The 16,329-nt window shown below is 44.5% G+C and overlaps 1 protein-coding gene across 4 annotated transcripts in view; it reads left to right on the top strand.

The window, feature by feature from the left end:
• LOC110493732 (sprouty-related, EVH1 domain-containing protein 2) overlaps nucleotides 1-5,240 on the top strand; it is a 34,133-nt gene extending 28,893 nt beyond the window's left edge. For 2 of the 4 annotated variants that reach the window (XM_021568164.2, XM_021568162.2), the window contains exons 5-6: nucleotides 1,170-1,334; nucleotides 1,614-5,240. In XM_021568164.2, the coding sequence (XP_021423839.1) occupies nucleotides 1,170-1,334; nucleotides 1,614-2,336 (888 nt within the window). In that variant the 3' untranslated portion in view covers nucleotides 2,337-5,240. Of the gene's footprint in view, nucleotides 1-1,169; nucleotides 1,365-1,613 lie in introns of all 4 variants that reach the window. The other 2 variants (XM_021568163.2, XM_021568160.2) reach the window with 1 other exon arrangement.
• The last annotated feature ends 11,089 nt before the right edge of the window (nucleotides 5,241-16,329 follow it).

Genomic DNA, 16,329 nt, shown 5'->3' with positions numbered 1-16,329 from the left:
AAAGGGGGGCAATCAAATTAGGCCTGCCAAATGAATGTAGAATTGGAAAAAAACACATAAATCCAGCCAAGCTTTAATCATCCACAAAAAAATCTTGTTTTATAACATGTACAATTAGAAGCATCAATCCATATAGAGCAAGCGTGACTAAATTCGAGCCCAGTTACTTTGCTCACCGCATCCTCCTTCGATTGTCTCGATTGTCTTGTATGGCTGCCACACAAATCCCCCACCTGCTGATCTACACGAACTGTGTGCGTGCCACTGGCGGTGCACTTTGCTGGACGTGCAAGCTGTTCTCAGCTGCGCATTATCACTTCAAACGCATTCCGTCGTGGTGTTATCTGTTGGCCAACTACTACTGGTAGTACCCGCAAAATGTAAGTTATGAATCGCAAATCATCATAGAGCCGACACACTTCGATTTCATCAATCAGTTTGATTTCAATTTGGTTGTCTAAAATACTATCAGCTTGCACTGCGTCTTTGCTGATGAATGCCCTGATCTCTGGCCAGTCAATTGGTTAAATGACATTGTTGTTTCGTCTATGAATCGCTTCTAATAGATCTGAAAATGATGCAATAACCATGAATTTAACAGACTGTTTATAATGAGGGACGTCCCACGTTTAACCTGGACACAAATAGTAGGAAATTGCGCTGGCTTCAACCATGAGAGCATGAGAGAGAAATTAAACATCTGCACGTCGCCTGCAGGTGTTTGTTTCAGTGTCCAATCCGAGGCTCGAACATGATCTGAGGCTGTTTGGTCTCCTGGGCATCAACTTGGAAAATCCTCAAGGGAGAGCGGACAGTGCGTTTATAAATGAAGAGCCGCATATATTGGCCAAAAAATAACATCAGATTTGATATTTTCTGGTGTTGAGAAAAGTGTCTGTTAACGTTGCCTAAATAGTGCGTAGCCAAACACAATGTGCCAGAAAGCAGTGATGTTTTCAAGTGGTAAGCTTGGTCTAATATTACTCCCATGGAGTCATGGGTCATGTTCATTAGACACCAAGCAGAAAAAAACAGACCATAACGGGAGGGGCTATCTGAAACTGTCCAATAAGAAATGCTACTTTTCAGTTGCAAAACGTTGTCTGTTGCGTACCCTAATGAACAGGACCCTGTCCTGACTTGTGTTTTGGTTTGGTATTTTCTCTCAGAATGCCACCGACAGCTCATCCAACTCCTCCCACTCCCAGAAGAAGGAGCCTCTGCAGCTGCAGACCCTGGCCCCACCCAGCTTCTGCGAGCCGCGCCGGCACCACTGCATCCTGGGTCACTTCTACGACCAGCACCGACACTCGGACCACTACTTCCTGGATCAGGTGGGTGGCTGGGGGACGACGGTGGCGAAGGTGGGTCACCAAAACTTTGATCTTGGAAGAAAAAAAAACATGCACTGGAGCTAGAGGGTTGCGGCTATATTCTTTACTACCATGGGTAGGTGGGAGGGACAGAGGGAATGAGTGTTCTTGAAGCCTAAACTATGGTGCTAGTGTGATGTATTTCAAGTTGGGCCTGGAAGTTGACTGCTTGTTGGAAGACATGTTTTGTAGACTGGTCTGTGTAGTTCTCATTTATTTTGCTCTCCTTTATCTCTGCAGTCGGTTCCCATGTTCCCACGCCACGTCAGCTTCCAGGTGGAGGAGGAGGAGGAGGAGATTGTGCGCATCAACCCTCGCGAGCGGACCTGGCTGACTGGGTACGAGGACTACCGGCACGCCACCGCCGCGCGCGACAAGCTCATCCAGCACCCCGAGGACGCCGACGCCTACGTGCACTTCGCCAAGAGCGAGCCGCCCAAGCACGACTACACCTACCCTTACCCCCTGGGCCTTGATCCCTACCAGCACGCAAGGGATCCCAAGATAGGCTGTGTGGACCGACTAGGTGGGGGTGGCCTTATCGGGGGACACAGGGCGGTGGTCACAGCCCAGCCCCGCACTCTCCAGCTCAAGGGCAAGCGGCGGAAGGAAGACGGCGAGCGCTCGCGCTGCGTCTACTGCCGGGACATGTTCAACCACGAGGAGAACAGGCGCGGGCGGTGCCAGGAGGCGCCGGACCCCATCCAGACGTGCATCCACCGGGTCAGCTTCATGTGGTGCGCGGACAGCCTGCTCTACCACTGCATGTCGGACCCGGAGGGCGACTACTCGGACCCGTGCTCGTGCGACACCAGCGACGAGCGCTTCTGCCTGCGCTGGCTGGCCCTGGTTGGGCTGTCGCTGCTGGCCCCCTGCATGTGCTGCTACGCCCCCCTTCGCACCTGCTACCGCTGCGGGGTGGCTTGCCACTGCTGCGGGGGCAAGCACAAAGCCGTGGGTTGAGGGCCGGGAGGTGCCAGCAGAGAGGGGGAGTAGAACAGAGACACATGGAAGGGACTGGACCAGAAGAGGGTGGCCCCGCTATTCTTTTGTTTTGTGTTTTTGTTTTCGCTGTTGCTTCTCTCGGTCAAATTCCAGATGGGAAAACAATTGGCTTGTCCCGAATCTTTTGGAAATGGAAGTTTCTCTCGATGGAAAGAAAGATAAAAAATACGTTTCCTATTGTTTTTATTTTTGTTTGTTTTTTAATTTTTATAGGGGTACCCTGCCTACGGCTTCCATGTCCTTGCATTACAAAGACTAAAATAATGAATATTCATTTATATATAAATATATATAAACAGGTACTTTATATTTTTACACTCATGTGTTTTAAAGGCTTGAATATTTTTCTTTTTCTCAGTGTTTTGTGTGAGGTCAGTGTGAGCGTTGTTTTCTGAGGGGGGCTCTCGCTTTGTGTTCCCCTCGCCATGGCTCACCACCAATCACAGATCAAGCTGGTTCCCGCCTGTAAAGCAGAGGCACTTAAATCAAGGGTGTGTCCTAAATGGTACCTTATTCCTTATAAAGTGCACTACTTTTGATCATAGCCCAATGGGCCCTAGTCTAATGTAGTGCAATATATAGGTAAGAGTGCCATGTGGGATGCAGCCCAACTGTGATCACGTCTGCCCCTCCCCAGCCAATGAAACAAAAGAAAAGGCAAACGTTTAACCAGTGTTTCCTCGTTCTGCTCCTTGACTACTCCTGACCTAGCCTGGTCTCAGAGCTGTGCTGTTTTGTCAACTCATATGGTTGTCAATGGCCTTAGGAGTTGACTATAGAGCACAATTAGACCTGGGGCCAGGAAGGTACCTGACTATACACATTTTAAAACCAAATTCAACCTAAAGTCAGTGGAGAGACACCTGGAAAAAACATGAAAGTACCATTCTACTGCTCAGTCAAGTTAGACTGAATGTATTGTGGATTCGGCCCAGAACAAAAGATCAAATGGGTCAGGGGTACTTGAGTATTGGATGGGGAACCTCTGCTGTGTGTGTGTGTGTCTTCCTTTGTGCAATGGTCTGGAAAATGGAATGGGCAGCAATGTATCCCCGATTGCGATCGTTGTGACTTCAACTAAAAGCCAAAATGGCAAAATAAGCTGCAGCATTTAAATAGAGTATCTAAATTAGTCATTTTTTAAATAGAGTATCTAAATTAGTCATTTTTTAAATAGAGTATCTAAATTAGTCATTTTTTGAAGATAATAATCCTCAATCAACCGTTTTATTACAGTGGAGGAGGAGAACTTGAGCCTTTAGGTGACTTTTTATTCCGTTTTGATGCTTGATGTTGATCTTTTGATATAGTTTTTATTTATTTGCCTTGCTAAATTTAGACACCCGGATAGGGGACTGGGGGGGGGGGTTAAGAGGAAGGGAACTGTCCTATTGTAAACTAAACACAGCCAAGAGGGGAAGAGGAGTTTTTTTTTTTTTTTTGCCTCCTTTTGAGATGGATGATTTCGTTGTCCACTACAATGTCAATGGTGCTTTCTTTAGTGTGTCTTTTTCTTTTGTCTTTCAAAAGGATACTCAGCGTTTCCCTGACAGTTAGCCTCGTTATCTTTAGAGTTTTGCTCAACTTTAGCTCGAGAGAAAGACCGTTTTGATCTTGTTGCTCATCTTTCCCCACTCCCTTCGAAGGGTATATGATTGTGGGTTCTCCAACGAAGGGGCCCACTAGCACACCTGATTCAACTAATCGCCTAATCGTGTTCTTCAGTCTATACCACGATTAGCTGACACGGGTGTGTTACTGCAGGGTTAGAACGAAAGGCTGCACACCCAGGAGTTCTCCAAGACCAGAGTTGTGGAAGAAGGGTTTTTATCTATTGTTCTGTAGTCCAATAATCCCACTTCCTGGTCTGTTACTCGGTATTACATTACAGCCAATGGCAAGGGAGAAGGCTGTCTTGTCAGCCAATCACATCAGTCAGACAGGTGGTGTCAAAATGTATACAAAAATAAAATGGACGCTACAGTATGTATGTATGTATTGAAACAAACTAGCCTCAAATTTAAATCACCCTGTAACCTCACCTCGTCGGAGGAACATTGTTTGATCTATCTCTGTATGAAGCACAACACTAATCAGAAAAACCTTATGAACAAAATGCGCAAATTGCTGTGAAGTACCCGATCTCGAGTCGCATCAATGTGGTAGAAAAGACATCTTATGCTATCTATCCCAGTCATACATGGACTAATCGTCATAACCATTCAAGTACCAAGCAATGTCTGGGGTTAAATGGGCGACGGTACCATGGCATTACGGATTCTGTACAAAAGCTGTCGTTGTGTCCATGTCTTTCTCTGTACTCTCTCTTGCCTTTCTTCCTTCCTTTTTTTTCTGCTGTGTGTTCCTGTTTGTCAGCTTTGCAATACTGTTGCCATTCATTGTAGAGAAGATCCTAGTTTTATTTTTCTATCTGTGGTAAAAAGAAAAGTTAACCAAAAGCAGTTTGTCTGTTTAGGTGCGGTGTCTAATTCCTGCACACATTTAACTATTAAAGGAAAGTGCCTGAAGCATCCTCTTCATCTATCTCATATATATATATATATATATATATATATATATACTTAGTCTTTTTTATTTTAATGTTTAAAAAAAAAAAAGTTAAATTGATTGTCTTTTTTTATTTTTTACAATCTGCATTTTTACCTCTGTAAAAAAAAAAGCTCAAATATATATATCAAGTGTATGATGTACATTTTAAGTTATATTTTTGTATTGTTTCTAATATGATCGTCACGACTCTTTGCTTTTAAAAAGAAAAAATGAGAAACGAGAAATTAACATCTGTATAAATGCCAATACATCATATGGAAACTAACAGAAGCATGGCCTGGATAGTAAGTATTTTTCCGTGTGTGTGCGTGTGTTCATTTCCACTGTGTTTTACAGAGACATGGTTTTTGAGAGATTAAACCATGTTACAGTGGCATCTCACACAGCCTGAACATTTATCCCGTATACATAGCATCTATATAGAATTCCTATAGAACCTTTCAACAGTAGTTCAGGGTTGTAGCCCAGCACTTCCCTGTGTTGCGTCCGTTGTTTAGGAGCGGGGCGGGGGGGGGGAGCTGATCGACCTCATGCTACTCTGCCCAGTACCATCCTGCTGCAACGCTGTAAATACATGGTCATGGAGGGAGAGAGGTTCAGTTTGAACCTGGTCAGGTCATGGGGGTAGAGAGAGGTTCAGTTTGAACCTGGTCAGGTCATGAGGGGAGAGAGAGGTTCAGTTTGAACCTGGTCAGGTCATGGGGGGAGAGAGAGGTTCAGTTTGAACCTGGTCAGGTCATGGGGGGAGAGAGAGGTTCAGTTTGAACCTGGTCAGGTCATGGGGGTAGAGAGAGGTTCAGTTTGAACCTGGTCAGGTCATGGGGGGAGAGAGAGGTTCAGTTTGAACCTGGTCAGGTCATGGGGGGAGAGAGAGGTTCAGTTTGAACCTGGTCAGGTCATGGGGGGAGAGAGAGGTTCAGTTTGAACCTGGTCAGGTCATGGGGGGAGAGAGAGGTTCAGTTTGAACCTGGTCAGGTCATGGGGGGAGAGAGAGGTTCAGTTTGAACCTGGTCAGGTCATGGGGGGAGAGAGAGGTTCAGTTTGAACCTGGTCAGGTCATGGGGGGGAGAGAGGTTCAGTTTGAACCTGGTCAGGTCATGGGGGGAGAGAGAGGTTCAGTTTGAACCTGGTCAGGTCATGGGGGGAGAGAGAGGTTCAGTTTGAACCTGGTCAGGTCATGGGGGGAGGTTCAGTTTGAACCTGGTCAGGTCATGGGGGGAGAGAGAGGTTCAGTTTGAACCTGGTCAAGTCATGGGGGGAGAGAGAGGTTCAGTTTGAACCTGGTCTGGTCATGAGGGGGAGGTTCAGTTTGAACCTGGTCAGGTCATGGGGGGAGAGAGAGGTTCAGTTTGAACCTGGTCAGGTCATGAGGGGAGAGAGAGGTTCAGTTTGAGAGAGTTTGAATATACGCATGTTCTTGATTAAAACACACATCTCTATCGTATGTGTGTATCATAGAGGGAAAGACTGCAGCAGACAGATCCTGCCTTTGCTCTAGAGTATCTTCCCCCCTTATCTGTCAAGACTGAAACAGGCTTGCAGAGCTGTACCGTGTTCCGCAAGTCTCGAAAATAATCTATAGAGGACACAATGTTGTTTTGCTCTGTGGGTCTCTGTAAATGCATATGAAAGGCAGTCAGAGCGAGAGAAAAATGGTCCCTGAAGGCCCTGGCCCGGCTACGGAACTCGGCGACTGCAAATAGTATCAAACTTCAACATGTGCAAACATTTAAGGCATACTTTATTCTAATGAGGTCACTTTTTTTTCTCTCCCCTCTTTTGAATCAGGGTTTGAAAGAAAGAACCAGCACTTAAAACGCTGTTGCCATCTTCGCCTTTCTTATTTAAGGCTTGTGTACTGCGATGTCATAGCCTGCCCCCTTAAAATAGTTTTATAGATTTACATGAACCTACATCCAAAAACACTGTTTTAACATGTTTTGAAATGCATGTTACAGTATGATGATGGGAAGGAGTAGGCCTATAACTTGGTTCCCCGCAGAGAGCTTTTCAGCACCGTTGAGCACGTGGTTGTTTCCGTGAGTCAAAATGGCACCTTTTTTGTCAAGGTGTGCGCATTCCCATGCAAGCAAGTGTACCAGTAAGCTTAGATGGCTAGCAATGAACATAGGCTAAAATAAGTTTATAACACACACATGAAAATGTTTGCCAATTTATAACTCTGTGTAAGCGTTCTCTGACTCAACTGGACAACACAACCATTATTTTTTGAGGTGAGTGCTAGCAAGGTTGGTCAGTGTGACTGCTAACAAGTTTACTAGCAAGCTAGCTTTGAGTGGATGTCAAGAATAACTTATATTTAGCAGTAAGCCTGTCCTTCCCAGGTTTTTGTCAATGTCTGCTGTGAATTGCTAGCTAGCTAGCTCACCAGTAGCTATAGCTGTTCAGTCAAAAACGTATTAAAAGTTTTCTATTTTAGAGAGGGGAAAAACAGGAGACATTTTGAGAAGGTAGCCTAATGGTTAGAGCGTTGGGCCAGTAACCGAAAGGTTGCTAGATCGAATCTCTGAGCTGACAAGGTAAAAAATGTCATTCTGCCCCTGAACAAGGCTGTTAACCCACTATTCCTAGGCCGTCATTGTAAATAAGAACTTGTTCTTAACTGACTTGCCTATATAAAAAAAAAAAAGGGTAAATAAAAAAAATGTATATTTATCAGCGAAAGCTAGCCTATTTCATAGGGTTGAGAGTGAGATATATCATGGAACTTATTGTAGTCCACTACCTGGTTGTAGCTCTCAGTATCATAGTTATTCGGCATATCCAGTGCTATTGAAAATTCAGTCACATCACTCAAACATTTTTAAATAACCCAGTCCAAGATGGGCGTCACAATACACCATACACATTTTTGCCACCCTGAGCCTAGGAGTTGACAACAGAGACGGTTGAGAACCAAGGATATCGTTCCATCATGTGTGAACCCAGACGACTGGCGTCAGGCACTAATTCTGACCTGCTAGGCCTTTGTAAACAGACCTGCATGTTGACCAGCGCTCACCATGTGAAACTGGACACAAGACCTCAAATTCGGCACGGTATGCCATAGTCTGTCTCTCCAATCACCATTGAACCTGTTCTGTGTGAATGTGTGTTAGGCCACAGCCAGCAAACCGATGGCCAGGGTTCCATGGGGTCTTAGGTCAACACTAGGCTCTGCGAACAGCATCCACCACCAGCTCCCTCCATAACCCCCGGCACAACCTTTAAAAAACATGGTTAATCCGTGGCATCCGTCGTTAAAGTGGCGCTCCTGTTTCCCACCACGACACAGTTGGACACCCTCTTGGCAGTCCTTACCTGTCCAGTTGGCCTGCTTTTACATGGCCGATGCATGCTTTAGCCGTGCTTTAGCCCCCCCCCCCCCCCCCATAGCAGTGTTCTAGAACATCTATACAGGACTACCTAACTTGCTGTCCATTTCCCACGGACCCATCCTCCCACCAGTAGTGTGCTCGTCGCTGCAGCCCAAATGGTGGACACACCCCTGGCTCCAGTCCCATCCCGTGCTTAGCCAAGAGAACTTCAGGGCTTTATTTGTGTACCGTTTCCTCACCGGTGGGAACATTGCAGGACACTCATCAGGATGTTATTGTGCACATATCACAACAGAGAGAGAGAGGGAGCCTCTCCATCCTCCTATGGACAGAGGAGAGGGAGGCGCTTTCCCACACTGCTCAGGGGCCATGGGGTGGTGGGGGGAGGGGGAAAGTGGGAGGAAAGAGACGGGTGCGATGGCATTGTCTCCAAAAGCGCCTTTTTTGGTTATCTCCAGCTATCTGGCAGCAAAAGTCATTGACAGCCAGGGTGAGTGAACTACAAAAGTAGTTCTCTATTTAGTTGTTTCAGGAGAGCTTGTAGTTGATATTTTGCTTCTCTCTGAACAATAAAACCTATACCGTGCATATCGCTATACCTGTATAAATGGCTTCTCCCAGTTATGAAGACTGTTCAATGATCAGTTAATTCCATCATTTCGCGCAAGCAGGAGGTTTCAAAGTGCTTGATTAGGATCTGAAAGGATTCAAAGAAAATTATTCTCAGGTAAGCCTAGTAGCATTCAGAAAATGTAGTCACTTTCACACATAGTAGTCGTGCCCCGATCTGTTCAACAATGACCATGCATGCTCCACGAACCAAGCAACAACCTGTGTGCAGTGAACACAAAATATAGGAGGGAGTCTGTTTGCATTGGCCAGTCCAAGCAAGGCCAATACACACAAATCAGGCGGAGTTGGTTGCCAATCTCCCAGTCTAAACCTGGGTTTATATACGTGCCCCATGCCAGTTTAACTTGTGTGGTCAACATGGACACAGCGTTATTTCCAAGAAGACCAAACCCTGGTGTGTGTCTGTTGGCGCGACTGGGTGTAGCTAGTGTTGAATCAAACCAACAGGAAAAGTGCAGTGAAAATAATATGACCAGTGTTTATTTTTGCGGACGCTTGTATCGAGAGTTTGTGTGCCGTTCCGGCCACATTTGGGGTTACTCGGAGGCACAGAAAGGCTTCAGTTCCCAATGCTTTGCTTTGGGCCGGTAGGAGGAAGGAAGTGGACTTTAACTGTTAACTTTATTCTATCTGAACCCTGCCCCCACTCACCTCAGTTACTTGAATGTTCCACCCCAGTTCCAAAACAATGTTCCACTGCCAGAATGGCCTTGGTGGTCATTTTGCAGATAGCTGGAGCTAGTTGAGTTGTACAGGCTGTGTAATGGGGGAGCTGTAGTCTAGATCTAGATAAACCCACATGTTTACCAAATTGTCGTCAGATCTGCCAACAAGCCCCCCAGGTCTTTTTGAGAGATTGTGCTGGTCTACTTATTCTCCGTTAGTGCTGTACAGGAACTGTGTAGATTCCAACAGGGATGAAACAAAAGCAAAAGAGAGGGCATTACACACACACACACACACACACACCAAGAAGCCTCTCATCCACTGTAATAAATGGAGGAAATGACAACAACAAAAAGTAATTTCAACCAACTTAAAGAACTAGTTATTCTCCTGCCACAAGAGCACTGAGTGATCCCATCAAAACCCTAGCGAGTCAGAATGTGCTGATGGCCTAGCATGCGCGGGGAGTGAGGCAGCAGCTTCTGACGGGATGTTAGTCTGGGCCTAATTTAAATAGGCCCCAGCGTGTCTGCCTGCCTCCCTTTGTTTACATGGATGAAATCTGAAACAAATGTGAACACGATACCCCTCTTGTCCCCCAACCCTCCCCTCGAGCTGCTTCCCTCCCTGGGTATCTCAAACGGAGCCATGTGTGCTATTTTCTTGGACCGAAATTAAAGCACAGTGGGTTCGGGGTTAACTCCCCACCAGGCTCCTTGCAGCATTGACTTTTTATGGCTTCCCTTTTTTGCTAATTGCCTTTTCTCCTCTCTATGGCTTCTGGTGTTAGTGGCCATCAGTTGTTGCTCCGGAAAGCACAGGGGAGGAAGATGACTCTCCACTCTCTCCTCTCCTGGAAGGGAGCTACTGTAACTACACTGAACAAAAATATAAACAAAGTGTTGGTCCCATGTTGCATGAGCAGAAATAAAATATCCCAGAAATTTACCATAAGCACAAAAAGCTTAGTTCACTCACATTGTTTTGCACAAATTTGTTAACATCCCGCTTAGCGAGAATTCTCCTTTGCTGAGACAATCCATCCGCCTGACAGGTGTGGCATATCAAGAAGCTGATTAAACAGCATGATCATTACACCGGCGAACTCGTTACACAGGTGAACCACAGATGTCTCAAGTTTTAAGGGAGCGTGCAATTGGTATGCTGACTGCAGGAATGTCCACGAGAGCTGTTGCCAGAAAATGTTATGTACATTTTTCTACCATAAGCCACCTCCAGCTTCATTAGAAAGAATTTGGCAGTATGTCCAACCGGCCTAACAACCGTAGACCTCACCAGCCCAGGACCTCCACATCCGGGCTTCTTCACCTTGAGGATCGTCTAAGACCAGCCACCCAGACAGCTGATGAAACTGTGGGTTTGCACAACCAAGGAATTTCTGAACAAACTGTCAGGGGGAAAAAAAACGTCTTTGGGAAGCTCATCTGCGTTCTCGTCGTCCTCACCAGGGTCTTGACCTGACTGCAGTTTGGTTTCGACTTGTGGGCAAATGCTCACCTTCGATGGCTAATGGCACGCTGGAGAACTGTGCTCTTCACGGGTGAATCCCAGTTTCAACTGTACGGGGCAGATTGCAGACTGCGTGTATGGCATCGTGTGGGCGAGCAGTTTGCTGATGTCAACGTTGTGAACATGGTGGCGGTGGGATTATGGTATGGGAAAGCATAAGCTACAAACAAGGAATACAATTACATTTTATCGATGGCAATTTGAATGCACAGGGATGCTGTGACGAGATCCTGAGGCCCATTGTCATGTCATTCATCATCCTCCATCACCTCGTGTTTCAGCATGATAATGCACCGCCCCATGTTGCAAGGATCTGTACACAATTCCTGGAAGCTGAAAATGACCCAGTTCTTCCATGGCCTGCATACTCACCAGACATGTCACCCATTGAGCATGTTCGACGTGTACGACAGCTTGTTCCAGCCATTGAAGAGGAGTAGGACAACATTCCACATGCCACAATAAACAGCCTGACCTATTCAATGCAAAGAAGATTTGTTGTGCTGCATGAGGCAAATGGTGGTCAAACCAGATACAGACTAGGTTCTGATCCACACCCCTACTTTTTTTCCCCCAAAAGGTATCTGTGACTAACAGATGCATATCTATAATGCCAGTCATGTGAAATCCATAAATTGAAATTGACTGATTTCCTGACATGGACTGTAACTCAGTAAACTCTTTGAAATTGTTGCATGTTGTGTTCATATGTTTGTTCGGTATATCTGCAGTTGCAGTCTTAACTACTCCTCCTGCTTTCAAACATGCTACATACATCTTGGTCCAAAACCCCTTTTACTCACTGAACTTGTTGCTTAATTGCTACATTGTTTAAAATGCATGCAAACCCTTTTTTAGTTTCCCTCTTTGTGTTAGAAAACAACCATCGGTACCAAGAGGCGTACAGTTGAAGTCAGAAGTTTACATGCACCTTAGCCAAATACATTTAAACTCAGTTTTTCACAATTCCTGACATTTAATCCTAATAAAAATTCCCTGTCTTAGGTCAGTTAGGATCACCACTTTATTTTAAGAATGTGAAAAGTCAGAATAATAGTAGAGAGTGATTTATTTCAGCTTTTATTTCTTACATCACATTCCCAGTGGGTCAGAAGTTTACATACACTCAATTAGTATTTGGTAGTATTTGGTAGCATTGCCTTGAAATTGTTTAACTTTGGGCGAATGTTCCGGGTAGCCTTTCACAAGCTTCCCACAATAAGTTGGGTGAACTTCCTTATGATGTCATCTATTTTGTGAAGTGCACCAGTCCCTCCTGCAGCAAAGCACCCCCACAACATGATGCTGCCACCCCCGTGCTTCACGGTTGGGATGGTGTTCTTCGGCTTGCAAGCAACCCCCTTTTTCCTCCAAAAATAATGGTCATTATGGCCAACCAGTTCTATTTTTGTTTCATCAGACCAGAGGACATTTCTCCAAAAAGTACGATTTTTGTCCCCATGTGCAGTTGCAAACCGTAGTCTGGCTTTGTTATGGCGGTTTTGGAGCAGTTGCTTCTTCCTTGCTAAGCAGCCTTTCAGCTTATATCAATAGACTCATTTTACTGTGGATATAGATACTTTTGTACCTGTTTCCTCCAGCATCTTCACAAGGTCCTTTGCTGTTGTTCTGGGATTGATTTGCTCTTTTTCACCAAAATACGTTAATCTCTAGTAGACATAACGCGTCTCCTTCCTGAGCGGTATGAAGACTGCATACTATTGTTTGTACAGATGAACGTGGTACCTTCAGGCATTTGGAAATTGCTCCCAAGGATGAACCAGACTTGTGGAGGTCTACAATTTTTTTTCTGAGGTCTTTGCTGATTTCTTTTCATTATCCCATGATGTCAAGCAAAGAGGCACTGAGTTTGAAGGTAGGCCTTGAAATACATCCACAGGTACACCTCCAATTGACTTACATGATGTCAATTAGAAGCTTCTAAATCCATGACATTTTCTGGAATTGTATAAGCTGTTTAAAGGCACAGTCAGTTTAGTGCATGTAAACTTCTGACCCACTGGAATTGTGATACAGTGAAATAATCTGTCTGTAAACAATTGTTTGAAAAATTACTTGTCATGCACAAAGTAGATGTCCTAACCGACACACCAAAACTATAATTTGTTAACAATAAATTTGTGGTGTGGTTAAAAAACAAGTTTTAATGACTGAAGTGCATGTGAACTTCCGACTTCAACTGTATATGAGAAGTCAGGCAATCTGGCTTTTATCAGAATTATAATTATCCAAACAATCTTTGTTGTGGGATTTAGTGTGCAGTTTATTTAGTAAGTGCCATTTTCAAGCCTGGTTGGTTGGCTTGAGCCCATGAAGCAAATGCTCTAAACAATTAAATAATCATTTTGAGTTCAGAGGGGATTTTTGGGCCTTTGTTAATCCCTGACAAAGTGTTCCCTACGTGGAGTTGAAGTAGTGGAGCATGGTGGGAAAGGTGTGTTCCCTCCAGAGCAAATGAGCAAATTCTCCCTCCTGAAAGGAATTAAACGAGCCTCACTGCCCTTTCAAACGTGATGCCATGCAAAATAAAAAAAAGTGTCTGGTAGATAAAGAGGGAAGCCATGCATGTCCTTCCATATAGCTTCTGAGAACAGTCAGCCCCCCCAGCCTCCCCCTTCTAACCTCCCTGCAGTTTCCAGAGACCCTCACAGAGTTGAAAGGGTCCTCTGCTAACCCTCTGCCACACCCCTCGGCTTCAACTTGTCCTGGTTGTCTTTTCTCTTTGGTGGTCATATCACGTCTCTGATCTGAAGATAAGAACCACTCTCCTGTCCAAACCGACAGGTAAATGTCCTGTGGGTTTTAGCACGTTGCTATTTATCATGACGCTAACGCCACCAACCATGTGAAAGGAACCGAGGTGAAGTGGGACGGTTCCATGCCGAACTGCCAGTGGAGTCTGTCTTGTTTGCGAAGGCCATCGCCTTGGAGACCTTGGGTGGGAATTCCTTGTGTAGCGCCACGGCAACGGTGCAACATCAAAGGGATCGGCAGAACGGTTTGGTTCTGCTACAGTGCCCCTCCAAAGGGCCTGGTTTCCTCAACCTACAGACCCTGACACTCCCCCCAAATATCTTAGCAGAATCTCCCTCTCCTATATACTTACATACACATCTGTATTACCTTGATTGCCTTAAGAATGTATTTACACCCCATGACTAAATTTAGAGTTTGTGTCACTGGTCTACACATAATACCCCATAATGTCAAAGTGGAATTATGTTGTTAGAAATAAATTACAAATAAAAAGCTGAGTCAATAAGTATTCAAGCCCTTTGTTATGGCAAGCCTAAATAAGCAGTAAAATTGTGCTTATAAGGCACATAAGTTGCATGGACTCACAGTGTGCAATAACGGTGTTAAACATGATTTTTGAATGACTGCCTCATCTTTGTATCCCACACATGCAATTATTTGTAAGGTCCCTCAGTCGAGTAGTGAATTTCAAATACAGATTCAACCACAAAGACCAGGAAGTTTTTCCAATGCCTCGCAAAGAGCACATATTGGGGGGGGGGGGGGGGGGGGGGGGGGGGTAGACATTGAATATCCCTTTGAGCACGATGAAGATATTAATTACACCTTGGGTGGTGTACTAAGATACAGGCATCCTTCCTAACTCAGTTGCCACAGGTGAAGGAAACCGCTCAGGAATTTCACCATGAGGCCAATGGTGACTCAAACAGTTCCAGAGTAGAAAACTGAGGATGGATCAACAACATTGCAGTTACTCCTCAATATTAACCTAAATGACTGTTAAAAGAACAAAACAAAAAAATATTCCTAAACATGCATCCTGTTTGCAATAAGGCACTAAAATAAAAATGCAAAACAGAAATGTACTTTATTTCCTGAATACAAAGAGTTATGTTTGGGGCAAATCCAAAACAACACATTGAGTACCACTCTTCATATTTCCAAGCATGGGGTGGCTACATCATGTTATCGGTATGCTTGTCATCAGCAAGGACTAAGGATTTTTTTTAAATATATGGAATACAGCTAAGCACAGGCAAAATCGTAGGGTATAACCTGGTTCACTCAACCTCACCTTTCAGAAGGATAATAACCTAAAACACAAGGCCAAATACAACGAGTGGACACAACATTAGGAACACCTTCCTAATATTGAGTTGCACCCCTTTTGCCCTCAGAACAGCCTCAATTCGTCAGGGCATGGACTACAAGATGTTGAAAGCGTTCCACAGGAATGCTGGCCCATGTTGACTCCAAAGCTTCCCACAGTTGCATCAAGTTGGCTGAATGTCCTTTGGGTGATGCACCATTCTTGATACACACGGGAAACTGTTAAGCGTGAAAAATCCAGCAACGTTGCAGTTCCTGACACACTCAAACCAGTGCGCCTGGCACCTACTACCATACCCCGTTCAAAGGCACTTAAATCTTTTGTCTTGCCCATTTACCCTCTGAATGACACACATACACAATCCATGTTTCAATTATCTAAAGAGTTAAAAATCCTTTAACATGTCTCCTCCCATTCATCTACATTGATTGAAGTGGATTTAACAGGTAACATCAATAAGGGATCATAGCTTTCACCTGGTCAGTCGGTCATGGAAAGAGCATGTGTTCCTAATATTTTGTACACTGTATACACTGGTTGCTTACCAAAACAATATTGAATGTTCTTGAATGGCCTAGTTACAGCTTTGACTTAAATCGACTTGAAAATCTATGTCAAGACTTGAAAATGGCTGTTTAGCAATGCTCAACCAACTTGACAATACTTGAAGAATTTAAAAAAGAATAATGCTTACATTTTGTACAATCCAAGTGTGCAAAGCTGTAATCACTGCCAAAGGTGATTCTAACATGTGTAAATACTTATGTAAATTAACATGTATTTCATAAAATATCTGTTTAATCCATTTTGAATTCAGGCTGTAACAAGAAAATGTGGAATAAGTCAAGGGGTTTGAATACTTTCTACCCGCATGTCATGTGCAACTAGAGGCGAAAGAACTCTAGATCACCTTTACTCCACACACAGAAACACATACAAAGCTCTCCCTCACCCTTGATTTGGCAAATCTGACCATAACTCTATCTTCCTGATTCCTGCTTACAAGCAAAAACTCAAAACAGGAAGTACCAGTGATGTGCTCAAAACGGAAGTGGTCCGATGAAGCGGATGCTAAGCTACAGGACTGTTTCGCTAGCGCAGATTG

Source organism: Oncorhynchus mykiss, chromosome 17 (genome assembly GCF_013265735.2).
Source record: "Oncorhynchus mykiss isolate Arlee chromosome 17, USDA_OmykA_1.1, whole genome shotgun sequence".
Taxonomy (NCBI): Eukaryota; Metazoa; Chordata; class Actinopteri; order Salmoniformes; family Salmonidae; genus Oncorhynchus; species Oncorhynchus mykiss.
This window is presented reverse-complemented; position numbering and strand designations above follow the sequence as displayed.